Raw genomic sequence first — 24,908 nt, 5'->3', positions numbered from 1 at the left:
CAAAATATGAACCATTCTGAACATAAGACCTCTGGTGATTGGTTAGTGTGTGGTACTAAAGCACATCAGGGGTCTTTCCCTAGCCCTAACTCTTTAGAGCTAAAAACTCACCCTTCTTCCTGTGGTCCTATGCTTCCCTACTTGCAAATTCTATTCTCTCCCTAAAAATGTAAGGAGCACCACATACAGATGCTGTCTGCTAATGACAGTTCCGAGGATGAATAGGCAAGAGGATCACTCTGAAATTGAAAGAGAAAGTCTTTTTAGATTTTTTCTTCTAAAGAACACAGGATTCAAAAAAGGGGGCAGAAACACAGAACCCAGATCTCTACATTCCCATTTAAGCAGAGCATCAAAACCTTATTGAAGACAGTACATGCTGTCAGAAATAGACAGCGCTTTTCAGAGAACTGTGCTACATGCTGTAAATACCGAGGAATGAGGAAACAGTCCCACCTCCATCCATTTAGTTTACAAGTAAAACTTCACAAGTAAGTAACGAAGACCAAATAAATTAACACAAAGCAAGATACAAACCCCTGAGGTATAATGCAATAAAAATGATTCCAAGCTGTAGCCCACCAGGGGCGATGCTCTGCCCACCAGGGGGCGATGCTCTGCCCATCCTGGGCGTCACCATGTTGCGACCAGAGCCACTCCAGCGCCTGGGGCAGAGGCCACAAAGCCATCCCCAGCGCCCGGGCCATCTTTGCTCCAATGGAGCCTCGGCTGCGGGAGGGGAAGAGAGAGACAGAGAGGGAAAGCGCGGCAGAGGAGTGGAGAAGCAAATGGGCGCTTCTCCTGTGTGCCCTGGCCGGGAATCGAACCCGGATCCTCCGCACGCTAGGCCGACGCTCTACCGCTGAGCCAACCGGCCAGGGCACATCTTCTTTCATTGATTAGCACATCTGAACTAGCAGGGAGCAAAGGATCGGTCCCTTGATGTCATCAAGTACATGTCAGCCACCACAGGTGTCAAGAGCAGGCTTGGATCATTGTCATCAGAGTCAAATACCTGGTAATATTTTAAAATAGTTTTTTAGCTCTTGCAATTCCTTAAATTTACGTCTTCTAACATTATGAGAAGTTACCAACTAGAGGAAAATCTGTGAGATTAAAACCTCTGAACTCATTTGATTCTGACACAATTTTCATAAACTAGACCCTCTAGACCAGCTGGTTAGTGTGCACAAAACAAACACCACTATTATCTTAGTAAAAGTAGGTTACAGGGCCTCCCAAGATTCCGATTCAGTGGGTCTAAAGTGGGACTTCGAAACCTGCACGTGTAACAGGCCCCACAGTGAGCTCAGTACCTAGAGAAACCCGCTTCCCATACCAGCAGCCCCATCGTTTGGCTCACTTTAAAACCAACATCCCTGCCACAAGCGAAAGGAAGGGTGCAGATAAGCGCACAGGAGGATTTCTTTTTTTTTTTTTTTTTTTTCTTCTGAAGCTGGAAACGGGGAGAGACAGACAGACTACCGCATGCGCCCGACCGGGATCCACCCGGCACGCCCACCAGGGGGCGACACTCTGCCCACCAGGGGGCGATGCTCTGCCCCTCCGGGGAGTCGCTCTGTTGCGACCAGAGCCACTCTAGCGCCTGGGGCAGAGGCCAAGGAGCCATCCCCAGCGCCCAGGCCATCTTTGCTCCAACTTTGCTCCAATGGAGCCTTGGCTGCAGGAGGGGAAGAGAGAGACAGAGAGGAAGGAGAGGGGGAGGGGTGGAGAAGCAGATGGGCGCTTCTCCTGTGTGCTCTGGCTGGGAATCGAACCCAAGACTTCTGCACGCCAGGCCGACGCTCTACCACTGAACCAACTGGCCAGGGCCGCACAGGAGGATTTCAAAGTGCGAGACAGAGAGCTGGTACAGTTAGAACAGAGTCGCTGCCATGAATTGACAGGCAGCAATTAGTAGTGTTGAATTCTCTTTAAACAATTTCTGGTGTCTAGGATGAATGACCAATTGCATCATTTATTCAAATACTTAGGCTATCTCTCAGGTAGAGTATTTCAATCTTATAAGCTTTTCCATAGACCCTACGAGAGTATCAAAGATTGTTCATTATATCCAACCATGACACAATGCTATTTGCTTGCCAGAAAAATGAGTCAGTGACAGGTTACTTACTGATACAGCAAAGTTATAACTTAAGAGAAAAATGCAAGGCTCAGTCTTCTCTTAATCGTAATCTAATAATATATTAAAACATTGTCACACTTGTGTTAAAGTCCAGAGTATTCCTTTCCACCCATACACTTATGAATATGTATTTTGACCTAATAACATTTCTGGTCCACACATCTGTTTATTTTAATGTGAACACCAAATATAAAGAAAGTAGAAATGTAAAGTCACATTACTACTAACCATGACACTAACCACACCTGCAGAGTCTATCTAGGGTCAGCTCCAGGGCCACTACACAACTCACACAGATGTGAAAATATCCTTCAAGGCCTCCTGATTTAACACCTCTGGAGGGTACAAAATAATACTGACGCTTTCCTAGCACCAAGGATAAGAGTGGACTGGCTCTTTGATCCCATAAAGAAAAGCTTTTAAGTTTACTGGCTCTTCATGTAGTCATTTTTTAAATCTTAGGTAGAGAAAAGTGAGAGAGGAAATGTTAGGGACAGTTGTGAGTTCAGAAAATTTCTTCAGCTTCTTTCAATCGGCCCCCTTATTCAAAGCCATTATCCTGCCTACCTCAGAAAGATCAACACCTGCCCATTATCCATCATCCACGGCTTCCCTATTCTCCCGATAACCCGGACTTCCCTTTCCCATAATCCTTTCTTTGGGAAAAGAGAGTCGTCTGATCAGCTTTCAGGAGGAGGCATCACTTAAGCATCAATAGAAGTAAAAAGATTCATTTCTAAGAGAACGTAAGGTTTTCAAAAGGCTGCAATGTGCCTGCTAGAAGACAACCACCTCTCTAGAAAGCCAATTATCAAATTGTTACTTGGAACTCTCACCTAGATTATTCATTACAGGGGCTGGGCACCTAACAAGTCATTTTTTATTCTAAAAAGAACCTTAGTGGTCTTTTTCCATCAATAAACTCATTCGATGTTCAGGTAAAATTAAAGGGAAATCATAATGGCTAATTCTAGTAACACAGCTTTAATACCTATTTTAAGATGTTCTCTTCAGCTGTTCCTCCCAGGCCTTTTCACATATTCTACCAGATCAAAAACTCATCTCCAATGGGCCCAGAAAAAAGCCATTTAAATCCTTGAACAGCTTTATAAGTAGGTTTAGTTCTAGACCTTTTTCATCAACTGGAGAAGGTTGAAAAGTATTTCAAGAATTAGCTGTAGGAAGATTTGAAATGGTCCCTGAGCTTCAGGAATCACCTTGAAGCTTATCCAAATGACTAGATTATTTCTGAGAGAGCCTCCGCCGCAGAGTGCCTTGTCCAAGACACAAATTTAGACTGAATATCTGAGACTAACAGAGCACCACTCATCATTTCACATATATTTGAGAAGTATTTTACTTGTTTACATTATAGTATTACCATAAAGAAAGTAAATTTGGTCATATGCCCCAAAGAGGGCTCAAAGCAGCAACCTAGGGGTCGAGCCAGCAACCCCAGGGTCAAAGCGGACACCTCGGAGCTCCGTGACCTCCCTCTATCCACTGCACCACCAGCCGGGGCCTATGTTCACATTCTTTAGTCTAGTAAAAATACTTCTAGAACCTGTATTTAAGATATAAGAAATAAAACTAAAGGTCTATATACAAATCTATATTTTAAAAAGGTCTATATTTATAATAAAGGTGCATCACAGCATCTTTATTTTAAATAGCTAGAATTGTAATCAACCTAAAATTTCTCAGACTATAAAACATTAAATAAATTATGGTCCTGCCATATGGACTATAGTGACACAGGAAAATGCTTATAATACAATGTTACATTAAAAAAAAAGTTGTATTTAAAATGGTATATGCAATATAATCCCAACTTCATCAATAAACATAAAAAATAAGAGAAAATATTGTTAATTTTATGTATCTGGATTGTGGATTTTGGAGTAATTTTTTTAACACATTACTGTAGTTTCTCAGTTGTGTAGAATGAGTAAATTTATTTCTGTAACAGGAAAAGCTTTTTACATTATTATGGATAATAGTTTTCACAACAAGCAGAAAATACAGATTAGTTCTTTTTCAAAAAAACAAAAGTATGTATTAATGAAAGAAAAATGAAAATCTAAAAAAATCTAAATGTTATGAACAGACTTTTTAATAGGCAGGGTTTTTAATGCATATTTTCAGATATCAGGATACATTAAGCATATTATTCATTTGTTTTCTAATTCACATATATAAATTAACCAATCTCAAAAAGCTCCTTGGTTTTGTGAATTATTGACATTGTCACCTGCTAGAAACTTAATTCCAAGAAAAATATACGAATCACTCCATCACAAGCACAAATCCTTCAGACATAAATTCAATTTCTGTGGCAACAATAATATATTGACTTAGCTTTATTTTTCAATTTTATGACACTTATTAATGGCAGAGATAAAAGAAATCAGTTTTCTTTATTGCAAATGTAAACGATCTCAGGTTATCTTGAGAAAGTTAAGGTAAATACCACTCACTTAATAACCCCTTCATTGCGATGAAGACATGATACCAAAATATAAAAAATAAAACATAAGACTTATGATTTTTCAATCAAGACCCAGTCTCATAAGCAATTATTTTTTCTACTACATAATTTCATTAGGCTACCAACATGTAGAGGACACTGCATTAAATACAAAGAAATCCCAGTCCCTGCCCTTAGAAGCTTAAAACCAAAACATCAGAAAGACAAGTTAATAACCATAATACAAGACAGTGGACTAAGCCCCTTAATAGAGGCATTCACTGGTGACCAGAAGGAATGGCAGGCCTCTACTTGCAATTATGTATGCTTAAATACATGCTCATTAATATGCAAGCACTATAGCAATGACCTAAGAATGAAGTCAGATTACTTTTTAGCCATGATTTAAGTTGTAATACAGAATTTGCTGGTCTTAGAGAATGAGAATTCTAAAATATTCATTTGACATATATTTATTCAACACTACGTTCTCGACAAGGGTAACAAATAAATAAAACAAAGATTCCTGTCCTAAAGGGACTTACCTTTTACTGGGGAAACACAATAAACAAACCAGAGGCTGCTGGGAGGTGATGAGAGCGGTGCAGGAAGGCAAGCGCACCAAGCAGAGCGGGGTTGCAGGTGCAGCTTTAAAGTGGAAGTGGAGTCAGCACAGGCCTGAGTGAGAGTGGGGTCTGAGCAGTGTTAACAGTGGACTGAGTGGGGATGCAGAGGGGGAAGAAGTGCTTCAGATGGAAGACCAGCCACCACTGAAGGGGCACCAGGAAGCCCGTGCAGCTACAGAACAGAGAAGGGGAGGCGGCGGGTCCGTCCCAGACCATTTTAAGGACATGAGTTTTTCCTCTAATTCAGGGGTAGTCAACCTTTTTATACCCACCGCCCACTTCTGTATCTCTGTTAGTAGTAAAATTTTCTAACCACCCACTGGTTCCACAGGAATGGTGATTTATAAAGTAGGGAGTAACTTTATAAAATTTATAAAGCAGGGTTACAGCAAGTTAAAGCATATCATAATAATTACTTACCAAGTACTTTATGTCAGATTTTCGCTGTTTGGCAGAAAAAATCTTTATAAAACAACTTACTCTAGTTCAATCTATCTTTTTATTTATACTTTGGTTGCTCCGCTACCACCCACCATGAAAGCAGGAACGCCCACTAGTGGGCGGTAGGGACCAGGTTGACTACCACTGCTCTGATGGAACAATCACAAGTGTTTAGGTATAAAAACACATTATGAATAATAAACATAAATGGTAAATAACAGTTGAACCTGCACATTATACGAGATGCACCAGAGGGAAGGAAAGCAGTAGGTCCGTTCTCAAATAATCTGTTCCCTTCAGAGGCCCTTGAAGCGGCTAATTTGTAAACTGCCAGGAGCCCTTCACTAAAAAATATCAGAAATATCCCCAAAACATTGTAAAGCTCACAAAGGCAATTTTCAGATAAACTCAATTAATTCTATTGCATTAACAAAACTATTTTTTTAATATAGAATTACTCCAGGGGCTGGAGGGTGGAAGGAATAGACAAGTATGTTTAGAGAAAAGAAGGTGAAAAAAAATTTTTAATTACAACAGCTGAATTACAACATAATCCCTCAGACCCCTCAGAAGTCTGTGGGTCAGCTCTCCCAGAGGTCTATGCACAAATCATACAGGAGCACACAGGTCTCTGAGCGCCAACCACTGGACCCTTCCCCTTCCGATACTTTTGCCAGTGATCCCCAGGTTAGATCTCCCACCGTGGTGTCTGTTTCAGGGCCCCAGGCCCTCCTCTCTCAATACCTGCGCTCAGGCTGTTTCTGTCACCCCATACATCCATCTACTCAATTTTCAAAAGCCACCTGCTTCAGGAAGGGTCTCTATGGGGCAGCTGTGCTAGGCTTGCTTGCGGGTTTACCGGCTGCGAGCACTTGCTGTGAACACATGGCAGAGGCACGTGTGCACAGCCTATAAGGCAGGGGTCCCCAAACTATGGCCCGCGGGCCACATGCGGCCCCCTGAGGCCATTTATCCGGCCTCCACCGCACTTCCGGAAGGGGCACCTCTTTCATTGGTGGTCAGTGAGAGGAGCATAGTTCCCATTGAAATACTGGTCAGTTTGTTGATTTAAATTTACTTGTTCTTTATTTTAAATGTTATATTTGTTCCCGTTTTGTTTTGTTTTTTACTTTAAAATAAGATATGTGCAGTGTGCATAGGGATTTATTCATAGTTTTTTTTATAGTCCAGCCCTCCAATGGTCTGAAGGACAGTGAACTGGCCCCCTGTGTAAAAAGTTTGGGGACCCCTGCTATAAGGGCTATGGGTGCTTCCCCTGGGTGGCAATTCACCCAGACAGCTCTCCCGCCACCATGAGGTGTGGTTTTCCCTGCTCCCTTGCCCTTACTGCAAAGAGCAGATTTTCCTTGTTTATTATCTCTTTCCTTTTTGTTGTTTATTTGCTCGCCTGTCCTTGCAAGTCTCCAATAAACGGGTGTGGCCCGACACTTTCCGGCTCCACAGTTTCTCTACCATCTGCCGGAAGCCAATGTGAACCTGCCTGGCCTCGGCCACCAGCATTACACTCACCTTATTGCAAAACTCGCTCTATTTCAGTGGTCTAGAACCAAACCTGTAATATCTCCACGTGCCTATATTATGAACTCACTGTTCTGGTACCAAGTCGGTCATCAAGGGATCTGCAAAGACCCACGCATGTAGATGCAGTAGGCACTTGTTGATTTACCTGCCTCGTGCACACAACTGCTTCTCTATGTCACTGGTGTGGGTCCAGCAGGCTTCAAGGTCCTTTGTGAGCCAGGCTTGGCCACAGCTTATATGTACAGAGCTCAACACTTAAACCCAAGCAGAGCCAATAAAGTTCTCACTTTCCCAGAAATCTCGGTTTGGGATTCAGAAATGAGAATCAAGATCTGCTCTTTCGTAGACCAGGAGCATATATGTATACATGGAATTGCAAGGCTCCGGACTTAGTTTGTAAAGATAGAAGCAGTAGAAGCTGTGCTACGTAGAGTTATAACAGTGGGGCAAGTGCCCAGTGAGAAGCAAAATGAGACTTACCCCAGAAAAGAGAACGAGAAAAGCTTTCACTCCTGGCTTCCGATTCCTCGTGAGGACCAGCAGCATTTACTGTGCTTGACTCTGGGAGATACTCCTGTCATTACAATTGCCATTCCCAACCTTAAACTAGCTATAGGGGTCTGTTCCTTTAAGCCAAATAGGCCTTGACTGAGACAGAACCCAAGATGCAAAACAGGTCCTAAATACCCAAACAATCTAGGCCTCCTCACCACCATTACTACCACTTCTTACTGAGCACTTACCATAATAACTAATACACCCACCAGTCCTGTAAAATTAGCCATTCTCCCCATCTTAACGATCAGGAAACGGAGTGCTACAGAAGTAACTGCCCAGTGTGGTGAGTGGCCAGGTTGGAAAAGGACCCTGAGTCACTGTGACGCCCAAACCCAGGCTCCTTCACCTTCTCCCCCTGTTCCCACGGCACCATGGGGCAGCTGGGCAATCAAACCTAGGGAGGAAGACTCACAGTGGAAAAGAAACCGTCACTGAGTTGTTCGGAGGGGGCAAAGACATTTGGAAATTAAGTAAATCACCACTAAGTTTTCTTAAATTATTTGATTACTACTTTTTATCACTACCTTCTAATTCGGTTTCTCACAAAAAATAAGTAAAAGGATGAATGCATCTTTACAAAGTGAGCATCTGCAACAGGGAGGGCAAGGGCACAATTCCAGCTCTTGCATGCAGTCCTAGTACTATGCATAAAATGCCACTGCAGTTTACATTTCTTTTAGAAACATAGAAACATTAACCAAGCAGGATCTAGTTACTGAGCATCTAAGCTAACCAGACATCAAATTAAGGCCAGCGTATAAAGACCTACAAAACTCAGCACCTGCCCTGAAGGAGTTTACCATCCAAAAGGTTCTGGAGGAAAAAAATTAAAAGCCTGGGTCACTTGCTTTTTCCCTTCTTGATGATTAAAAAAAATAATATAACAAAAGTAACCATCTGCTAAGGCTACACATACTGAAATACACACGTATTGATATATACTGCAACAGGGATCCTCACCTTTATGCCATCCTTCCTACTCCTTATCCAAAGAAACTTGGGGAACATGGAGAGATAAATCCTTGAATGGGATTAGATATAGAACAACCCGATACATTACCAAACTTCCACTGTGTCACATGACGACCCAGTGAAATTCCAACATATAACCTTCCATGTCACAAGTTAGGCTTTGAGCACACCAATTTCTGTAGTCAAGTTGCCAGTTCCAAACACAGCCTGAACTGCCCTTGACAATCTTCCAGCAACACCAAAACACTTCAGCAATGACTCTCTAGCAATAAACAAAGTGTATTTTTAAAGGACTTCTAAAAGTACAGTTTCATGTTAATTACCACACCATTCAAGCACACTAATAAAGGAAGTCAACAAGGGTTATGAGGAAGTTAGCAGCTGACAGCCACAGGCACGGGAAGGCACCCAATGATCCTAATAAGCTAGTGCAGACCTTACAAGGATAGGAAGACAATTCTTCTGTGCCCGTTTCTTGCTTTATTTAATTGAGATGTAATTGGTATATAACGTTGTATAAGATTAAGGTGCACAATGCGCTTATTTCATTCATTTATATATTGCAGTGATTACTACTGCAGCTTTAGCTAACACGTTCCACAACTACCATTTCTCTTTTGTGATGAGAACATGTAAGATCTAGTCTCTTAGCAATTTTGAAGTATATAATACAGTACTGTTGGCTATAATCACTACTCTGAACATTAGATCCCTGAATTTATTCATTTCTAGATGCGAGTTTGACCCTGTAACAACACCCCCAACCCCCCCCCCCCCACCTTACCAGCCGCAGGTAACCACCATTCTCCTTTCTGTTTCTAAAAGTTCCGCACCTTTAGATTCCATATATAGGTGCTAATCTAAAACTTCTGTCTTTTTCCATTGGCCTTATCTCACTAAGCATAATGTCCTAAAGGTCTATCCATGTTATCACAAATGACAGAATTTTTCCTTTCTCATAGCCAAATAATACGTGTGTGTGCACACACGCGCATCTGTGCATTCGTACATCTTCTTTATTCATTTACCTGTTGACAGACATTTAGGTTTTCTAAGTATCTTGGCTATTATGAATAATGGTGCAATAAACATAAGAGTGCCAATAACTTCTTGAGATCCAGTTTTCATTTCCTTTGGATATATACGCAAAAGTAAGATTGCTGGATTATGGTAGTTCTATTTTTAATTTTTTTAAGAACCTCCATACTGTTTTCCATAGTGGCTGCACCAATTCACAATCACACGACAGGGCACAAGAGTTCCCTGCACATCCTCACCAGCACTTATCTCTTGTCTTCTTGATGACAGTCATTCTCACAGTGTGATCCCAAGCCTGTTTCTGCCGTCACTGATGTTGTTTTGCTCAGAAACCTATCAATGACAGAAGCTTCAGAAGCCAAGAGAGCACATAGTCTTTGCTAGAACAGTGTATGCGTATCATCCAGCAGGAGTAAATCATCCCATCATCGGAAGGCTGTCTGATTTACAAGTAGACTCTGAAGAGCACAAGCACTTCCTTTAAACATGAATGTAGGCCAACATCTGTCATTAGCCACTAGCCACATGTGGCTGTTTAAATTAATTCAAGTTAAATCAAATTAAAAATCAATTTTTGGTATCATTAGCCACATATGGCTAGTGACTATCAACATAAACACAGCAGAACAGAATACTTGGATCATCCCAAAAAGTTCTATCAAGCTGGACTGACCTGGGCAACAGTCAAAGCCAAAGAAATGAATGCGCTCATGCTGAAATGTGGTATAAAGTGAAAAGAGGAAAAATCAGAAATAGTACTTTGGAACACTCATTTGAAAGAGTGAGAAGAGGAATGAGCAAAAAGATCAGAAGAAAAGAACAGATTATGGCAAAAATTTCATAATACTGGTCAGGGCTAACGCTGGGAGGAAGCCAAGATGAAGCTTGAATACCAGCCACTGGCTTGGCAATTACTAACGTCCCAGTCATTTCAGTGGAATGACAAAGCAAATGCCAAGTGAGGAACCCACGGGAAGTGGCTGACTCCCGCTTTATGAATACTCTACCCTTTGCCAGCACCATCATGAGAGCAGCAAGAGGCCAAGAGCTGTTCAGTACTCATGTGTCAACCCCACTGTAACATACTTTATCATCATATCTAACCTATAAAACAGGTACCAAGGTTCCCACTTCACAGATGAGGAAAGAAAACACAGAAGTAATTTTCCAAGCTCACAGAGCTGTCAAATGCAGAGCCAGGATTTAAACACTAGTTAACTCGGAATCTGGGTTCTCAAAGGTTATACAACTTGGGCCCCGGGAACCCCTCACACTTGTTGGTTCACACCTCTCTTTCTCCATACCAGCCTGAATGTAAGCCTCTCAAACTCAACGATCAAACTGTACTGGCCTTTGCTATGCTTGGTATAAAGAGTACTCAAATCATACTGAAAAAATGAAAATAACTACTTCAAAGAATTTGGCTATAAGGGAAGAAAGCTGAGCACGGTATTGGGTAGGGGAACAGGGTCAACAGAAAGTTGGAGAAGGCCATTTGCTTTTGCCTCCACTTTTTCTTTCATATTGGAAGACATCAGAGCATTCATTCCTGCAGGATGGGGCCTGTAACTAGTGTAACACTCCTCGTGGGTGGGGTGGGGTGAAGTGGAGTGGGGTAGGATGGGATGGGGTGAGATGGAAATGGGATGGGATGGGGATGGGATGGGGTGGGTGGGATGGGGATGGGATGGGGTGGATGGGATGGGGTGGATGGGGATGGGGATGGGATGGGGTGGGTGGGATGGGGATGGGATGGGGTGAGTGGGATGGGGTGGGGTGGGGTAGGGTGGGATGGGGATGGGATAGGATGGGGTGGGGTAGGATGGGATGGATGGGGTGGGGTGGGATTGGGATGGGATGGGATGGGGTAGGGTGGGATGGGGTGGGGTGGGATGGGATGGGGATGGGATGGGGATGGGGTGGGATGGGTTGGGATGGGTTGGGATGGGATGGGGATGGGGTGAGAATGGGATGGGATGGGATGGGATGGGGATGGGGTGGGATGGGGATGGGATGGGGTGGGGATGGGGTAGATGGGGATGGGGTGGGATGGGGATGGGGATGGGATGGAGTGGGGTGGGGATGGGGTGGATGGGGATGGGGATGGGGATGGGATGGGGTGGGGTGGGATGGGGATGGGGTGGGGTGGGATGGGGATGAGTATAGGGAACAGTGGTAAAGGGATTAACCTTGATCAGGAAAACAGACATTTCTCCCACAGATATTAGAGGAGAAATGGTGAAGAGTTGCAGATATTGAACATTATAGCTTCAATAGCAGGAAAATGAACAAGTTCAAGCAATATGGCCTTTATTTTCTCTCTGAAGAAGGTGTCAAAGTGAGTGCTAAGAGTCATGGGTAATCATCCCTGCGATCTTTTAAGGAAATGGTGTGGTATGTTCCCACGTGGGTACAAAGTGAGTGCTTTACACATACACACAGAATATCATTAAAGGGTAGAAGGAAAAATGATAGAAGTCATCAAGCCTCTGTACGGGAAAAGCCTGAGTGGTGGTCTGAGATGTAAGGCAGCTGTAGTGAGTTTCACTCTGTACTCTTTAACAGTATTGGGCTTTTTAAGAGGCGCATAATTACTTTTTCAATTTAAAAATCTAATTACAACAGAAAGGAATCAGGCCCTTAGAAAAAGTAAAGAGTGATAATGGTTTAGCCTAAATGTTAAGAGAAATGGAAAAGGAGGGAACTAAAAAACTAGTTCAAAGCCAGGACTCTGAAGCTGGACTGTGTTTATATCCATCATTCCCTATTCCTGGCTGAAGCACCTCAGGAAAGTCCCAGACCTCTCTCCCTGCCTCCGTTCCATCAGGTGCAACACAAAGGTGCTGAGTACCTGCTTCAAAGCAGCGTTAAAAGTTACTAACACAGTGCCCAGCCTACTGTGAGAGCTGGATCAATGTAGCCATTGTGATGATGATTAATATCCAGCAGTCTGAGGACCCAGCTAATCAATGCGCCCATGGATACCCAATGTCTAAGGGCATCAGTTAACTAAGCTCCGAGGATTTTCCAACAGGATGCAGCAGCCTGGCTCAGACTCAGAGAAGCCTGTCAGGTAGCTCCTGGCTCAGAGATCAGAGGCAAATGGACAAGGAGGCCAGCAGTTCTATTGTTTGTTTATACTCTACCTAATGTCAGCTTGAGGAGGCAAGGAATAGGAAGGCATCCTGGGTCAAAAGAAGGTCCAGGGTAACTTTTGGGTTTAGTGTGGTGCAAATGTTGTCAGTAGGAGGCTAACAGAGAAATAAAGAAGGCAGGTCAAGAGGCTGGAGGTCTATGATCAGGGACCAAGCCCTTGTTGTATTGCCCACTCAAATTAAGGTCCAAACCCTGGACACAGTCAAAGTAGGTGTCCAGTAGGAAGGGAAGAATGAGGAGGGAGGAGGGTAAGAAGCAGGAGAAAAAAAGTCAAAATGCTATCAATAATGGGACCCTATCACATCCCCTCAGATATGACCAAGTCTAGAGAATTCAGCACTAATGGATGGAATCTGCCCTTCTCGCGTGTCCACAAAAGAATCAAAAAATAACACCAACAATAGCTGTCACACTGCTAGGCACTATGCCCAAATTATAACATGCATTACCTCAACAAATGCTCACAATCTGTAAGTGTTGATACTGTGATTCTCTACTCCATTTTACAGATAGGAAAACTGAGGCACAGAAGTTCATTAATTTGCCCACCGACATAGAGCCATATCTGAATCCAGCCCTTTTTATCACAGTGGGCAGGTGTGGGGCTCTACAGCCACATTGCCAGGCCCCTGGAGGAGCTTGAGTCAGAAGGCTCAGTTATACTGCTCACAAAAATTAGGGGGTATTCCAAAATGAATATGAAGCGATAAAGAAAAAAGCATTTGGGTTTTTTTTATTAAACGAACATCAGAAAAGCAAATGACAAGTCAAAGAAAGTTGTTAGATTATGCAAAACCAACTTTTATTTCATTGGTGAAAATGCACTATACAAAAGGCTGAAAGTACTGGAGTATCTGCTCGTTCCCTGATCCCCTAATTTTTATGAGCGGTGTAGTTCTTCAATAACCCAGATCTATATTTCATGCCCAAACCCATCACCATTGAAATCTTTTATAAAAAGAAATAAGACATTTACAGTGTATCAATAACATTTAAATTTAAATTAATTGTGAATAGATTAATGACCAGGTGGTATAAGGTTACAAGAGTAATTTTACATAGATTTTTCAATTAGTCAAATATTCACATTCCTACTATCCGCTCAGACACCACAGGGAAAGTGACTTCCATAAGCTTACATCCACAGGTATAAAGAAACTGAAAGCAGGTTTCTTCAACATTTGCACCACACTAAAACAAAATAATACCCCCAGAAGAGAGGCTAAGTTAGAACGTGGTTTTAATTGCAGACTGTCACCTTCTATAAAGAAATGAAACTGTCACATTGAATTCTTGATTGCAGACTATGTGCATTGTATTTTTCATGGTCATTTCTCTAACTGTCAAATTTTTCATTAGAATTGTCACTATGAACTGCATTCTACCCAAGGTTTTGATAAACAGAAACAGTTTAGTACTATAGTACAGTTCATAATTAATGTCACCAATTTGCAAATGCTAGTTAAAAGCTGAATGTTACAGGGTTTAATTTTATGATGCCCAAATAAACAGCCCACCTCAGTAAAATGTAGCAATTACAAGATAAACTCCCCACATGCTGAGAAGATACTTCATAATAAAATTAGCCAAATAAATGCAATATTATGGATCTTGCAGTTAGACTAACCCATGTATCTTACTAAGAGTTTAAAAAAAAATCTATATCATAATTTCAAAAGGTTCACACACCTTTTTTTTTTTTTTAACTTCTAGAATGACCTAGGATTAGCAACAATTTCCTTGAAGAGAGCTGAACACGTAAATTAGCAATCTTTAACCCGTGAGGGTCTGACTCGGATCACAGCTACCTGGATATAGCCATCCCTCAGCACACAGAATGCCCTTAGAACATATCTGATACCAGAAAGAAAGGGGGACCCTGTCTGATTGGCTCAGTGAATAAAGCGTGGGCCCAGCATGCAGACATCCTAGGTTCCATCCCCAATCAGGGCACACATGAGAAGTGACCATCTGTTTTTCTTCGCCTCCCTCTCCCCTTTCTCTTTCTTCCCCTCCCACTCCCCTTTCTCTCTCTCTCTTCCTCACCCTCTCTTCTTTCTCTCTCTTCCCCTCTTGTAGCCAGTGGCTCAATTGGTACGAGTGTTGGCCCTGAGCACTGAGGATAGCTCAGTTGGTCCAAGCATGCCAGACTCAGGCACTAAAATTGGCTTCGTTGATTTAAGCATTGGCCCCAGACAGGGGTTGCTAGGTGGATCCCTGGGAGTCTGTCTCTCTATCTCTCCTCCTCTCACTTAAAAAGAAAAAAAAAGGAAGAGGGACTAGAAATTAATGCATTTATGGGTTATGATGCTCAAAGACAGACAGAAAAATACTGGATTTTAACTGTATTCACAGATCCATTGGGGGGGATAGATAGATATACATAATTAGAACCAAAAAAAAAAAATCTAATTGAATTTTTTTTACCTCAAGTCAAGACCTTGTTAAAAAAAAACACAGACAAGTGTTGCTGACAGGCCTCTGGCAACCGTGTGGGGCTGTGTCTGTGCTCACTGCTCTGTGCGTAGCTTCCACAGCCTCTGGGATTCCACCTCACCCAAGACAAGGTAACAAAAAGGAAGACAGCAAACCATACACGTCTTTCCACTATTAAATCCAAAGTGACTTAATCTCAGCCAAACATCATCAATCACATTAAATTGATGTTCCTGTTCATTTGATTTGGGGGGGGGGGGGGGGGGGCTCTATCATCTTATTTTGGAATTTATATGTAATTCTGTTTTGGTTTTATAGTTGTAAAAGGGCCACAAGCATAAAGAGTTATATGTAGTTTTATGTCTGTATATATGTAACATTATTTATATGTAATATTATTTTTATTATCATTCAAGTCCACATTGAAGTGTCACAGAATTTTTTTCTAAGCTGGAAGTTGTTTCCTTTGTAGATTTCTTTTTCTGAGTCTCATTGGTACACAAGAAGTTCCATAGTTGTACGATCTTCATTAGAACTGAGAACAGAATGACTCTGCCTCCGCCACACAATGAGGAAAAGCTTGGCCCTATTCAGATTTTTTATTCAAATAGTCAATGTAACATATCCAATGCCCTAAAATCTAGACAAAAATTACATTACTACTATTACTACTAATGATGACACAACAACAATCCTATAAATAGCAAATATTTACATAGACTTTACAATGAGCCAGGCACATAGGGCCGTCACATTAACTTTTAACCTTCCCCCAAACACCATTATACACATGAGGAAACAGAGGCACAGAGAGGGCTTAAGGAACCTGCCTAGGTTCACGCAGCTATTAAGTGACAGAGCTAAGATTCAAGCCCAAAAAGGTGGTATAAGCCACTGCTCATTCATGTCATTCACAATGCCTCTTCCACACAAAACCTATAAGAAAGGATGGCAGTGGGTCTTTCTGCAGATCAAAATCTATGGCAAGCATTTCCAAATAATTTTCATTAATGGGCTATAACCTGAATATCCAGCACCAAAACTGAACTTATTGAAACTCTTAAATTCTCCACTACGTTAATAATAATGATTTGATTTGCAATTAGAGAAAATTACTCCCAGTAGTAAGGTATTTCAATGCCACCACACTACTCGTGAGAGAAAAGTTACCTTTGTAGATCCTGTTCAAAGAAAAAGCTCATACTTTGATCTTTAATATCCCATGAAGTAAAAGGTTATGTTTAATCTATATTTTATAGATCTCAAAGTCAAATGAGTTTCTGGGAATAAACAAGCAGAGTGTGATGGGTAAGCATATTCTGTAGCCTTCATTTCACTCCTGGTTTGGAGGATACTATGTGCTGAGTTAAAGACAATTATATTAGTGTAATACGTAGCAGTTTTTCTTGCATTATTCTGCAAGCATAAACAAGTTATACACATGTTAATTTACACTGTATATAAAAAGCCAATTTTAAATCCAATTTATAAGGCAATAAATATATAAAGATTCTAGGACACAGCAATAAAGTTATGCTATAAAATAAGAGTTAATTCAAGACAACAATAATAAAAGCATGACAAATTTTAGCATTCTACCAACTGCACAAAGGTGTTTCAGGTAACATCTGTTCGGAAGCAGTTGCTACAAGAGAGACTAGATGAGATGAAAGGTTTCACAGTGTAATAAATATATGTCAGTTTGCTTGCTTCATAATTAAAGACGTGAGTCTCTGAAACAGCAATTAAGCCATGCTCTAAATCTAGGACAATCATCCCTATTCCCACCCCTTATAACCCACAAAAAGATACAGAGTGATCCAGTAGTAATAAATGCTAAATATCATCTATTTTCAGCAGCTAACTCTACTCTCCAAAACCCACTTGATATAATTTGTTTCTTTTAAAAAATTAACAACAAAAAAAGAACAAAAAACTTGCATTCTAAGTTAGAAATGATAGATAGTAAAGAAAGTCCAGGACAATTCAGAGTAATTTACTTAGAAGACTGGCCTGAATAAAATAATTTCGCCTTACGAAGATTTTGATGTTTGATGGATTAGGTAGAATATGACATGAATAAAACTCAGGTGGCTAAAGCCTTCAACTAAGAACACTATCTCCAATTCTTGACGCTTTAACTTTAGGACAACTGAAAACATCACTTTACTGCAGACTCAATGAAGAAATAAATTCAAAAAAAAAAAGCATAGAAGCATCACCTCTATCTTTTCCCAGCTTTCTAGCAACTAGGATACAGCCCTGGCTGAATAGCGCAATTGGTTAGAGCATCATCCCAAAGTGGGAAGGGTCCTGGTTTGATCCGCAGTCACGGCACATACAGGAACAGATTGATGTTCCTGTCTGTCTCTCTCCCTTACTATCTTGCTGAAATCAATAAGTTTTCTCTAAAAAAAATTTTTTTTAAAGAAAGAAAGAAAAAAATGATACAGCAGACCAGGTTCAGTGATAGCTCTAGCTATTACTCTGGAGGATCAAACCGTGGTTATCCTATAATCTCCCAAATCACAAACCTTCCTAAATAAAATACCACTAGAAAGAGATTTAAATGAATCTGATGATTTTCCTAAAATATACATATATACATATATACATATATACATATATATATATATATTTTTTTTTTTTTTGTATTTGTATTTTTCCGAAGTTGGAAACAGGGAGGCAGTCAGACAGACTCCCGCATGCACCTGACCAGGATCCACCCGGCACACCCACCAGGGGGCGATGCTCTGCCCATCTGGGGCGTCGCTCTGCGGCAATCAGAGCAATTCTAGCGCCTGAGGCAGAGGCCACAGAGCCATCCTCAGCACCCGGGCAAACTTTGCTCCAATGGAGCCTCAGCTGCGGGAGGGGAAGAGAGAGACAGAGAGGAAGGAGAGGGGGAGGGGTGGAGAAGCAGATGGGCGCTTCTCCTGTGTGCCCTGGCCGGGAATCGAACCCGGGACGCCTGCACGCCAGGCCGATGCTCTACCACTGAGCCAACCGGCCAGGGCCAAATATATTTTTTTAAACCGTGAAACCAAACCTTTCAACATGCTCACCTCACAGCTCCTCCTGCTGAGTCTGTTTCCTATAGCTCCCATAACAAATGACCGCAAACTTGGTGGTTTAAAACAAAAACCAAGTCCCCCAGTTCTGGAGGCCAGAAATCCAAAATCAGGCCCACTGAGCTGCAATTACGATGTCTCCTTCAGGAGGCTCCATGGAGAATGGTGCTTGTCTCTCCAGCTTCCGGTGCCCGCCAGCCCTCTGGTGTGCGGCTGCAGCCCCGATCTCCGCCTCATAGTCACACGGCCTTCTCTTCTGTGGTCAGAGCTTCCTCTGCCTCCCTCTTAACAAGAATTTAGATGTCTGCATTCAGGGCCCATCCTGATAATCCAAGATAACTTCCTCATTTTAAAAGCCTTAATTTAATCATGAAAGCAAAATCCTTTTTTGCTATGTGAGGTAACATTGACAGATTCCAGGAATTAAGATATACCTTTGGGGGTAGGGGTCATTATTCAGCCTGTCACATCTGCCTCCAAATAAACCCAAGGCAATTAGGTGAGCTTGCACTAATCTCATCAAGGCCACTATGATTTCAACTACACTCAAGTTCTCAGCACAATAAACAAAAGTTCTCCAACTTAATACCTCTTCCTCCTCAAAACCAACCTATCAAGAAATTGCTAATTCTATCCTATATTTGTTAAAGGCATTACTAACTACTGTTAATGTTAGAGATTAAAACTCCCTCCCAGGCCTGACCTGTGGTGGCGCAGTGGATAAAGCATCAACCTGGAAATGCTGAGGTCACCGGTTCGAAACCCTGGGCTTGCCTGGTCAAGGCACATATGGGAGTTGATGCTTCCAGCTCCTCCCCCCTTCTGTCTCTCCTCTCTCTCTCTCTGTCCCTCTCTTTGTCTCTCCCTCTCCTCTCTATAATGAATAAATAAAAAATTTTAAAAATTAAAAAAATAAAAAAAACTCCCTCCCAATAATAGCATGAGAGAGCAAAGACAGCTTCCCTAGGTTTAAATCCCAGTCTCACCAACTGGCAGCTGTGTGATATAAGGCAATTTAATCTCTGTACCCGGTTTTCCTATCTATCAAACAAGGCTATTAATACTATCTATTTCACAGGGTTCTTGTGAGCATTAAAGGAGTTGATATTTATCGATATAAAGCACCTAGAGCAGTGCTTGGCTCTCTCACAGCTGTTATTACTAATGATGCCCAAACACTGTAGACATACAGATAGATAATCATGACAGAGTAAAAATCTCTCACAACCAAAACTAAGGGTACTGTAATGACATAATTAAACAATAACTAACAATCTCTTCCATGGAAACCATAGATTAGATGCAAGATTTACACTAAAGTCTGTAAGAACTTTTAAAGGATATTCCTAATTACAAAGAGCTACTCTGCCAAGTTGGAACACCAAATTCACAGGCCTCCTTTCAAAAGACTGGCCCACATTCTAGAGATGGAGACTGCTGCAGAAGCCACACACCCTGCTCTCACTCTGGATCTGGTGGCCACTGCTGTGTGTACCATGTGTTTCTAACAGTCTTGGGAGGTAGGAATGAAGTTCCCAGAATCACTGAAAGGCAACTGCTTTGTTTTGTTCTAGAAGGGAAACAGGACTCAGATCCAGGTACTGACGGGGTTGCCTAGGGCAGGTACCAAACTTACTGATCCTACTGAATTCTATGTACTTTTACAAAGTCTTCACCCAAGTACCTGCCTTGTCCTCCCAGCCTCCTATTTGTTTCCAAGTAACTAACCCCAGCCTCTCAATACTCCCATATTTCTACAGAACCCGAGTTGGTTAGTTTAGAAAGCGAAGAACAGTTGGTTCATTGCAAAGCTAAACGATCACACATTTACAATAGACTAATTTCTGCCATTTACTCATACCTAGGGGAGAGGTTCTATACTATAAACTTTTATTCCACACAATTCAAAAGTAACCTGAGGCCCACAATGATATATTCAGTGGAAAACAAAGATCTGTCTTCTTTATAAGGGCTCAAAGTAAACCAGGGTTTCAGTGGACACCAGAACTCCTATCTTAAACTAAGACAAGAGCAAGTGGTCAGTTTACCACTCAGTTCTATTACCAGTTTGCAGCTTTGTAGAGTTTGCAAATCACTAATCACCTAAATCAGTGGTCCCCAACCTTTTTGGGGCCACGGACAGGTTTAATGTCAGAAAATATTTTCACGGACCAGCCTTTAGGGTGGGACGAATAAATGTATCACGTGACCAAGACAAGCGTGAAGAGTGAGTCTTAGATGGATGTAACAGAGGAAATCTGGTCATTTTTTAAAAATAAAACATTGTTCAGACTTAAATATAAATAAAACGGAAAAAATGTAAGTTTCCAATTCTTTCTCTGTGGACTGGTACCAAATGGTCCACGGCCCGGTACCGGTCCACGGCCCGGGGGTTGAGCACCACTGACCTAAATCATCCCTACTCTAGTCATATCACCAACCTACAATACTTGTCCCACTCAAAAGCAGCTGCCCCAGGCAACGAGGTGAGCTGAAGAGATTCAGGCGAACATCACTTCATACCAAATCAAGAGAAAACCAACAACCAACTTGACATTCAGCGGTACAGCAAACTCAACTACAGAACAATCACTTTTTGAGGCACTGCTCGGATCTCATGAGGAAGAGATGGTCCTCAAAGATCACCCTCAATCCCAAAAACGAGTTACCGGTTTGGGACTGAGAGAAGTAAGAAGTAGGCAGGCTGGAAGAGCTGCTCAGAAGGCAGCATTGAGGTTGGGATGCTGAGCCTTGGGCCAGGAACAGAGTTAGAGCTAAGACTGAAACTCTAGGCCCCTTCAGAGTCCTAGTTCAATAGGGAAATGGTCCCAAATCAGTGACCCCCCTGGGCTCCTGGTGGAAATAGACTCAAATAATCTCCAGACAGAAGCATCCCCAATAGGGCCTCCTGGAAAATAGGTAAGATGAAACAAAGAACTAACAAAGAACAACCAACACAGGGGGAGAGAGCATGCTACCAACCAGTTCAAGTCCATGTAGGCAGTTCAAAGAGTGCACATACCAGAACTGTCAAAGAATAAGAGCCAAGTAAAAACTGCCTAAAGAAATAAAAGGATAAAAAAATGAAACTATCAAGAATGACCAGGCAGATTTGAAAAAGAAACAAATGGAGCCTGACCAGGCGGTGGTGCAGTGGATAGAGCATCGGACTGGGATGTGGAGGACACAGGTTCGAAACCCCGAGGTCACCAGCTTGAGCACGGGCTCATCTGGTTTGAGCAAAGCTCCAGCTTGGACCCAAAGCCGCTGGCTTGAGCAAGGGGTTACTCCATCTGCTGAAGGCCCATGGTCAAGGCACATAAGAGAAAACAATCAATGAACAACTAAGGTGTGGCAACGAAAAACTGATGATTGATGCTTTTCATCTCTCTCCATTCCTGTCTGTCTGTCCCTATCTGTCCCTCTCTCTGACTCTCTCTGTCCCTGTAAAAAAACAAAAAACAAATAGAACTTAATAGAAATAAAAAAACAATTGCTAAACTCAGAGTCAAAACAAGTTAGTAGGTTAGATATAACTGATGACAAAATTAGTGAAATGGAAACTATATCTAAAGAAATTACCATGTAAGCAAGAATCTAAATAAGTGTCAGAGATTATGAAGGGTCTAAATTACTTCTAAAGTAATTATGAAGTTATGATTCAAATAAGACTCCTATCTAAATACACAATATTTTAGATGTGTTTATTAGTTTTGGAGCTTAACAGTATTGTTTTATTGTATTCATCCTTACAAAAACCCTTTCCACAAACCTGAGAAATGAAAAACAGCAGACTTAAACCCAAATCACATGATAGTAATTTAGCTTTGTTTTCATTACATCCTTGCTCAAAACCAGTCACAGAAACTTACAGCTTGTGTACTGTGGAGCACAGGAGTAAAAGACAAAATGGAACAATGGTTTTAACCCAGAGAGTAAACTGTAAAAGTCATTGCCCCAGTGGATCCATTTAATATTGGGTAGAATCTTTTATTGCCAATTTAACCCTATTCTACTTATTCCTCAATTCTGTCAAGATAACACTCAACAACATATTTAATTCTCCTGCAAAATTTCATCATTCCTATGGGCATCTTCATGCTTCATTTAGCATAATTAATCCATGTTTTCTCTTATTTTCAGAATTCTGCTATAGTTTTATTCAGTTATCACTTTTTACTGTTATACTTAGCAATTCACTCATTTTCAAGAAGTCTTTATTCCTTTAACCTGTGTATCCTAACTTAAATTCCTAATGTTTTATTTGTTCACAGAGGGCACATGCAAAAATGTAAAATTTCACCTATGACTACAAAAATGTTTTTCCATACTCCTAGTAAATAAAATAGAGGGGCCAGTATTAAATTTTCAATTCTGTTGGTCTCAACCCAAATCTGTCAGCCAGCTCTAAGTCATTTATTTACACAGACATACACCAAACTATCACACTGCCTATTATTCTACTAGCTGACATCAACAAAAAGATTTACAAGGCACTAATCATGATACTCCCCTTGAGTGTTAAAGTAAGAGAAGCAATCAGAATAGCCGGTTTCAAAAACTTGGACTCCTTTCCAATCTAAGGGTAACATTCTTTAGCAATGACCACATGGCCCCTCCCAAGTTTTAAAACGAGCTGTTTAGGCTTAGAAAATTTTATCAACCTTAGAAAGTTTTTTTTCTTGGATTAAAATATTAAGCAGAAAAACAATACCTAAAAGTTCACTTTGATATACTTCATAACTTCAGGTGCTAGAGTGTTTGTTGTAGGGGGTGAAGTTCCACCTAAAAAAATGCAACGTCCTCCCTAGTCAGATAATTCTGTTGGTTAGAGCATCCTACCAATATGCAGAGGTTGCTGGTTCCATCCCGGGTCAAGGCACATACAGATACAGATGATTGTCTCTGTCTTTTTCCCAGTTCCTCTCTCTAAAATTAATTAATATTTTTTAATGCAACATCCATCTAGGTGACGTAAATACATATATATTTTAACAGTCCTACGATATTTGGGGCAACACAGTGATCTGATCAGTGAATGTCAGAGGATCCAAATACAATTGTACCGGGTCGACGTAAAATGACTGCAGCTTTGGAAGCTTAGAATAAAATTTAGACCCCAGGCCCTGTGCACCCATACAAAGAAATAGAATGAGACGGGACCTGAGCCGCCGCCCCACCGCAGCCCACGTGAAACTTACAAACTTGGGGCGCTTCTCTCCCGGCACCGCCGAGCCGCCGGGCGGCGGGGGGTGCGGGGGATCCTTCCTGCGCAGCATCTTGCTCTCCCCGCGGCTGCGGAGCGAGGCGGAGGCGGGGTGGGGGGCCCCGGCGGCAGAGCCCTGCGTAGGGTGGTGCAGCCGTGTACGGTGCCGATCCATCTTCCCCGAAGCTCCGGGGATGGAAAGAAGGCGGCTGCTCAGCAAGCCACAAGCGAGGAGCTTCGCGATCCTGGGCGGACTCGCCTCCGGGTTCCAGCACCAACGCCCGCAGCCAAACTCAGCCCAACCGCTGCAGCCGGAGCAGCCGCCAACATATCCGAAAACTCCCGCCACCGGGCGCCTCCCATGGACCCGCCAATCCCGCGCCGCTGGGTCACTGACACGCCCGGGGGCCGCCCCTTCCGGGCACAGCGAAATGCGATTGGCTGCGCCGTCCGCCTTTTGACCTCCTGGGGTCCAGGCAACTTACCTTAAACGCTCGGGGTGGAATCGGGCTTAGGAGGGGCGAAGCGTCAACCCTGAGTCGCTGCTCTGGGTTTGTTTGGAATTTGGAGAATGGGTTCCTGCACCACCGTTTGAGCAGCTCTGGAATGTGAAATCTGCTAACCGCTCTGCGGGTCTGGGGAGGCCTGTGCGAGCGCCCCTCGGAAAAGTAGTTCTAGGGTCTGTGCTCCCACGAGATGCTAGGCAGGAGAGAAGCGGTGCCCCCAACGCTCGAAAAAAGTGCTTTCTCGGCATATTTACTGACCGATTGCTGACTGCCTAGGTGCAGAGATACCTTTAGGGTGGCACAGGGCTCCACCAAAAATCAGAGAGCTCTGGATCACACCTTTTTGGAGCTGACAGTCTAATGTGGTTCCTAGACCCTTAAAACAAAATGCGTAGACTTCAGGCAGGAAAGAGTGGCGGGACAATCAGGTAAAAGGCATTCCAGGCAGTGGCAAGGCCAAGAGGGGGGTCGAGCATGGAGTTGAAAAACATTTCACACAGCCCTGGGCGGTTGGCTCAGTGGTAGAGCGTCGGCCTGGCGTGCAGGGGTCCCGGGTTCGATTCCCGGCCAGGGCACACAGGAGAAGCGCCCATCTGCTTCTCCACCCCTCCCCCTCTCCTTCCTCTCTGTCTCTCTCTTCCCCTCCTGCAGCGAGGCTCCATTGGAGCAAAGATGGCCCGGGCGCTGGGGATGGCTCCTTGGCCTCTGCCCCAGGCGCTAGAGTGGCTCTGGTCGCAACAGAG

At 42.5% G+C, this 24,908-nt stretch overlaps 1 protein-coding gene across 2 annotated transcripts in view; it reads right to left on the bottom strand.

Annotated features, from left to right (window-relative positions):
- Window positions 1-23,997, bottom strand: part of DIAPH3 (diaphanous related formin 3) — a 522,381-nt gene extending 498,384 nt beyond the window's left edge. For both annotated transcript variants that reach the window (XM_066236696.1, XM_066236697.1), the window contains exon 1: window positions 23,655-23,997. In XM_066236696.1, the coding sequence (XP_066092793.1) occupies window positions 23,655-23,834 (180 nt within the window). In that variant the 5' untranslated portion in view covers window positions 23,835-23,997. The remainder of the gene's footprint in view (window positions 1-23,654) is intronic.
- Between the last annotated feature and the right edge of the window lie 911 nt (window positions 23,998-24,908).

This window comes from Saccopteryx bilineata, chromosome 6 (assembly GCF_036850765.1).
Source record: "Saccopteryx bilineata isolate mSacBil1 chromosome 6, mSacBil1_pri_phased_curated, whole genome shotgun sequence".
Classification (NCBI taxonomy): domain Eukaryota; kingdom Metazoa; phylum Chordata; class Mammalia; order Chiroptera; family Emballonuridae; genus Saccopteryx; species Saccopteryx bilineata.
The sequence above is the reverse complement of the archived record's forward strand: the minus strand, read 5'-3'. Positions and strand labels throughout refer to the sequence as shown.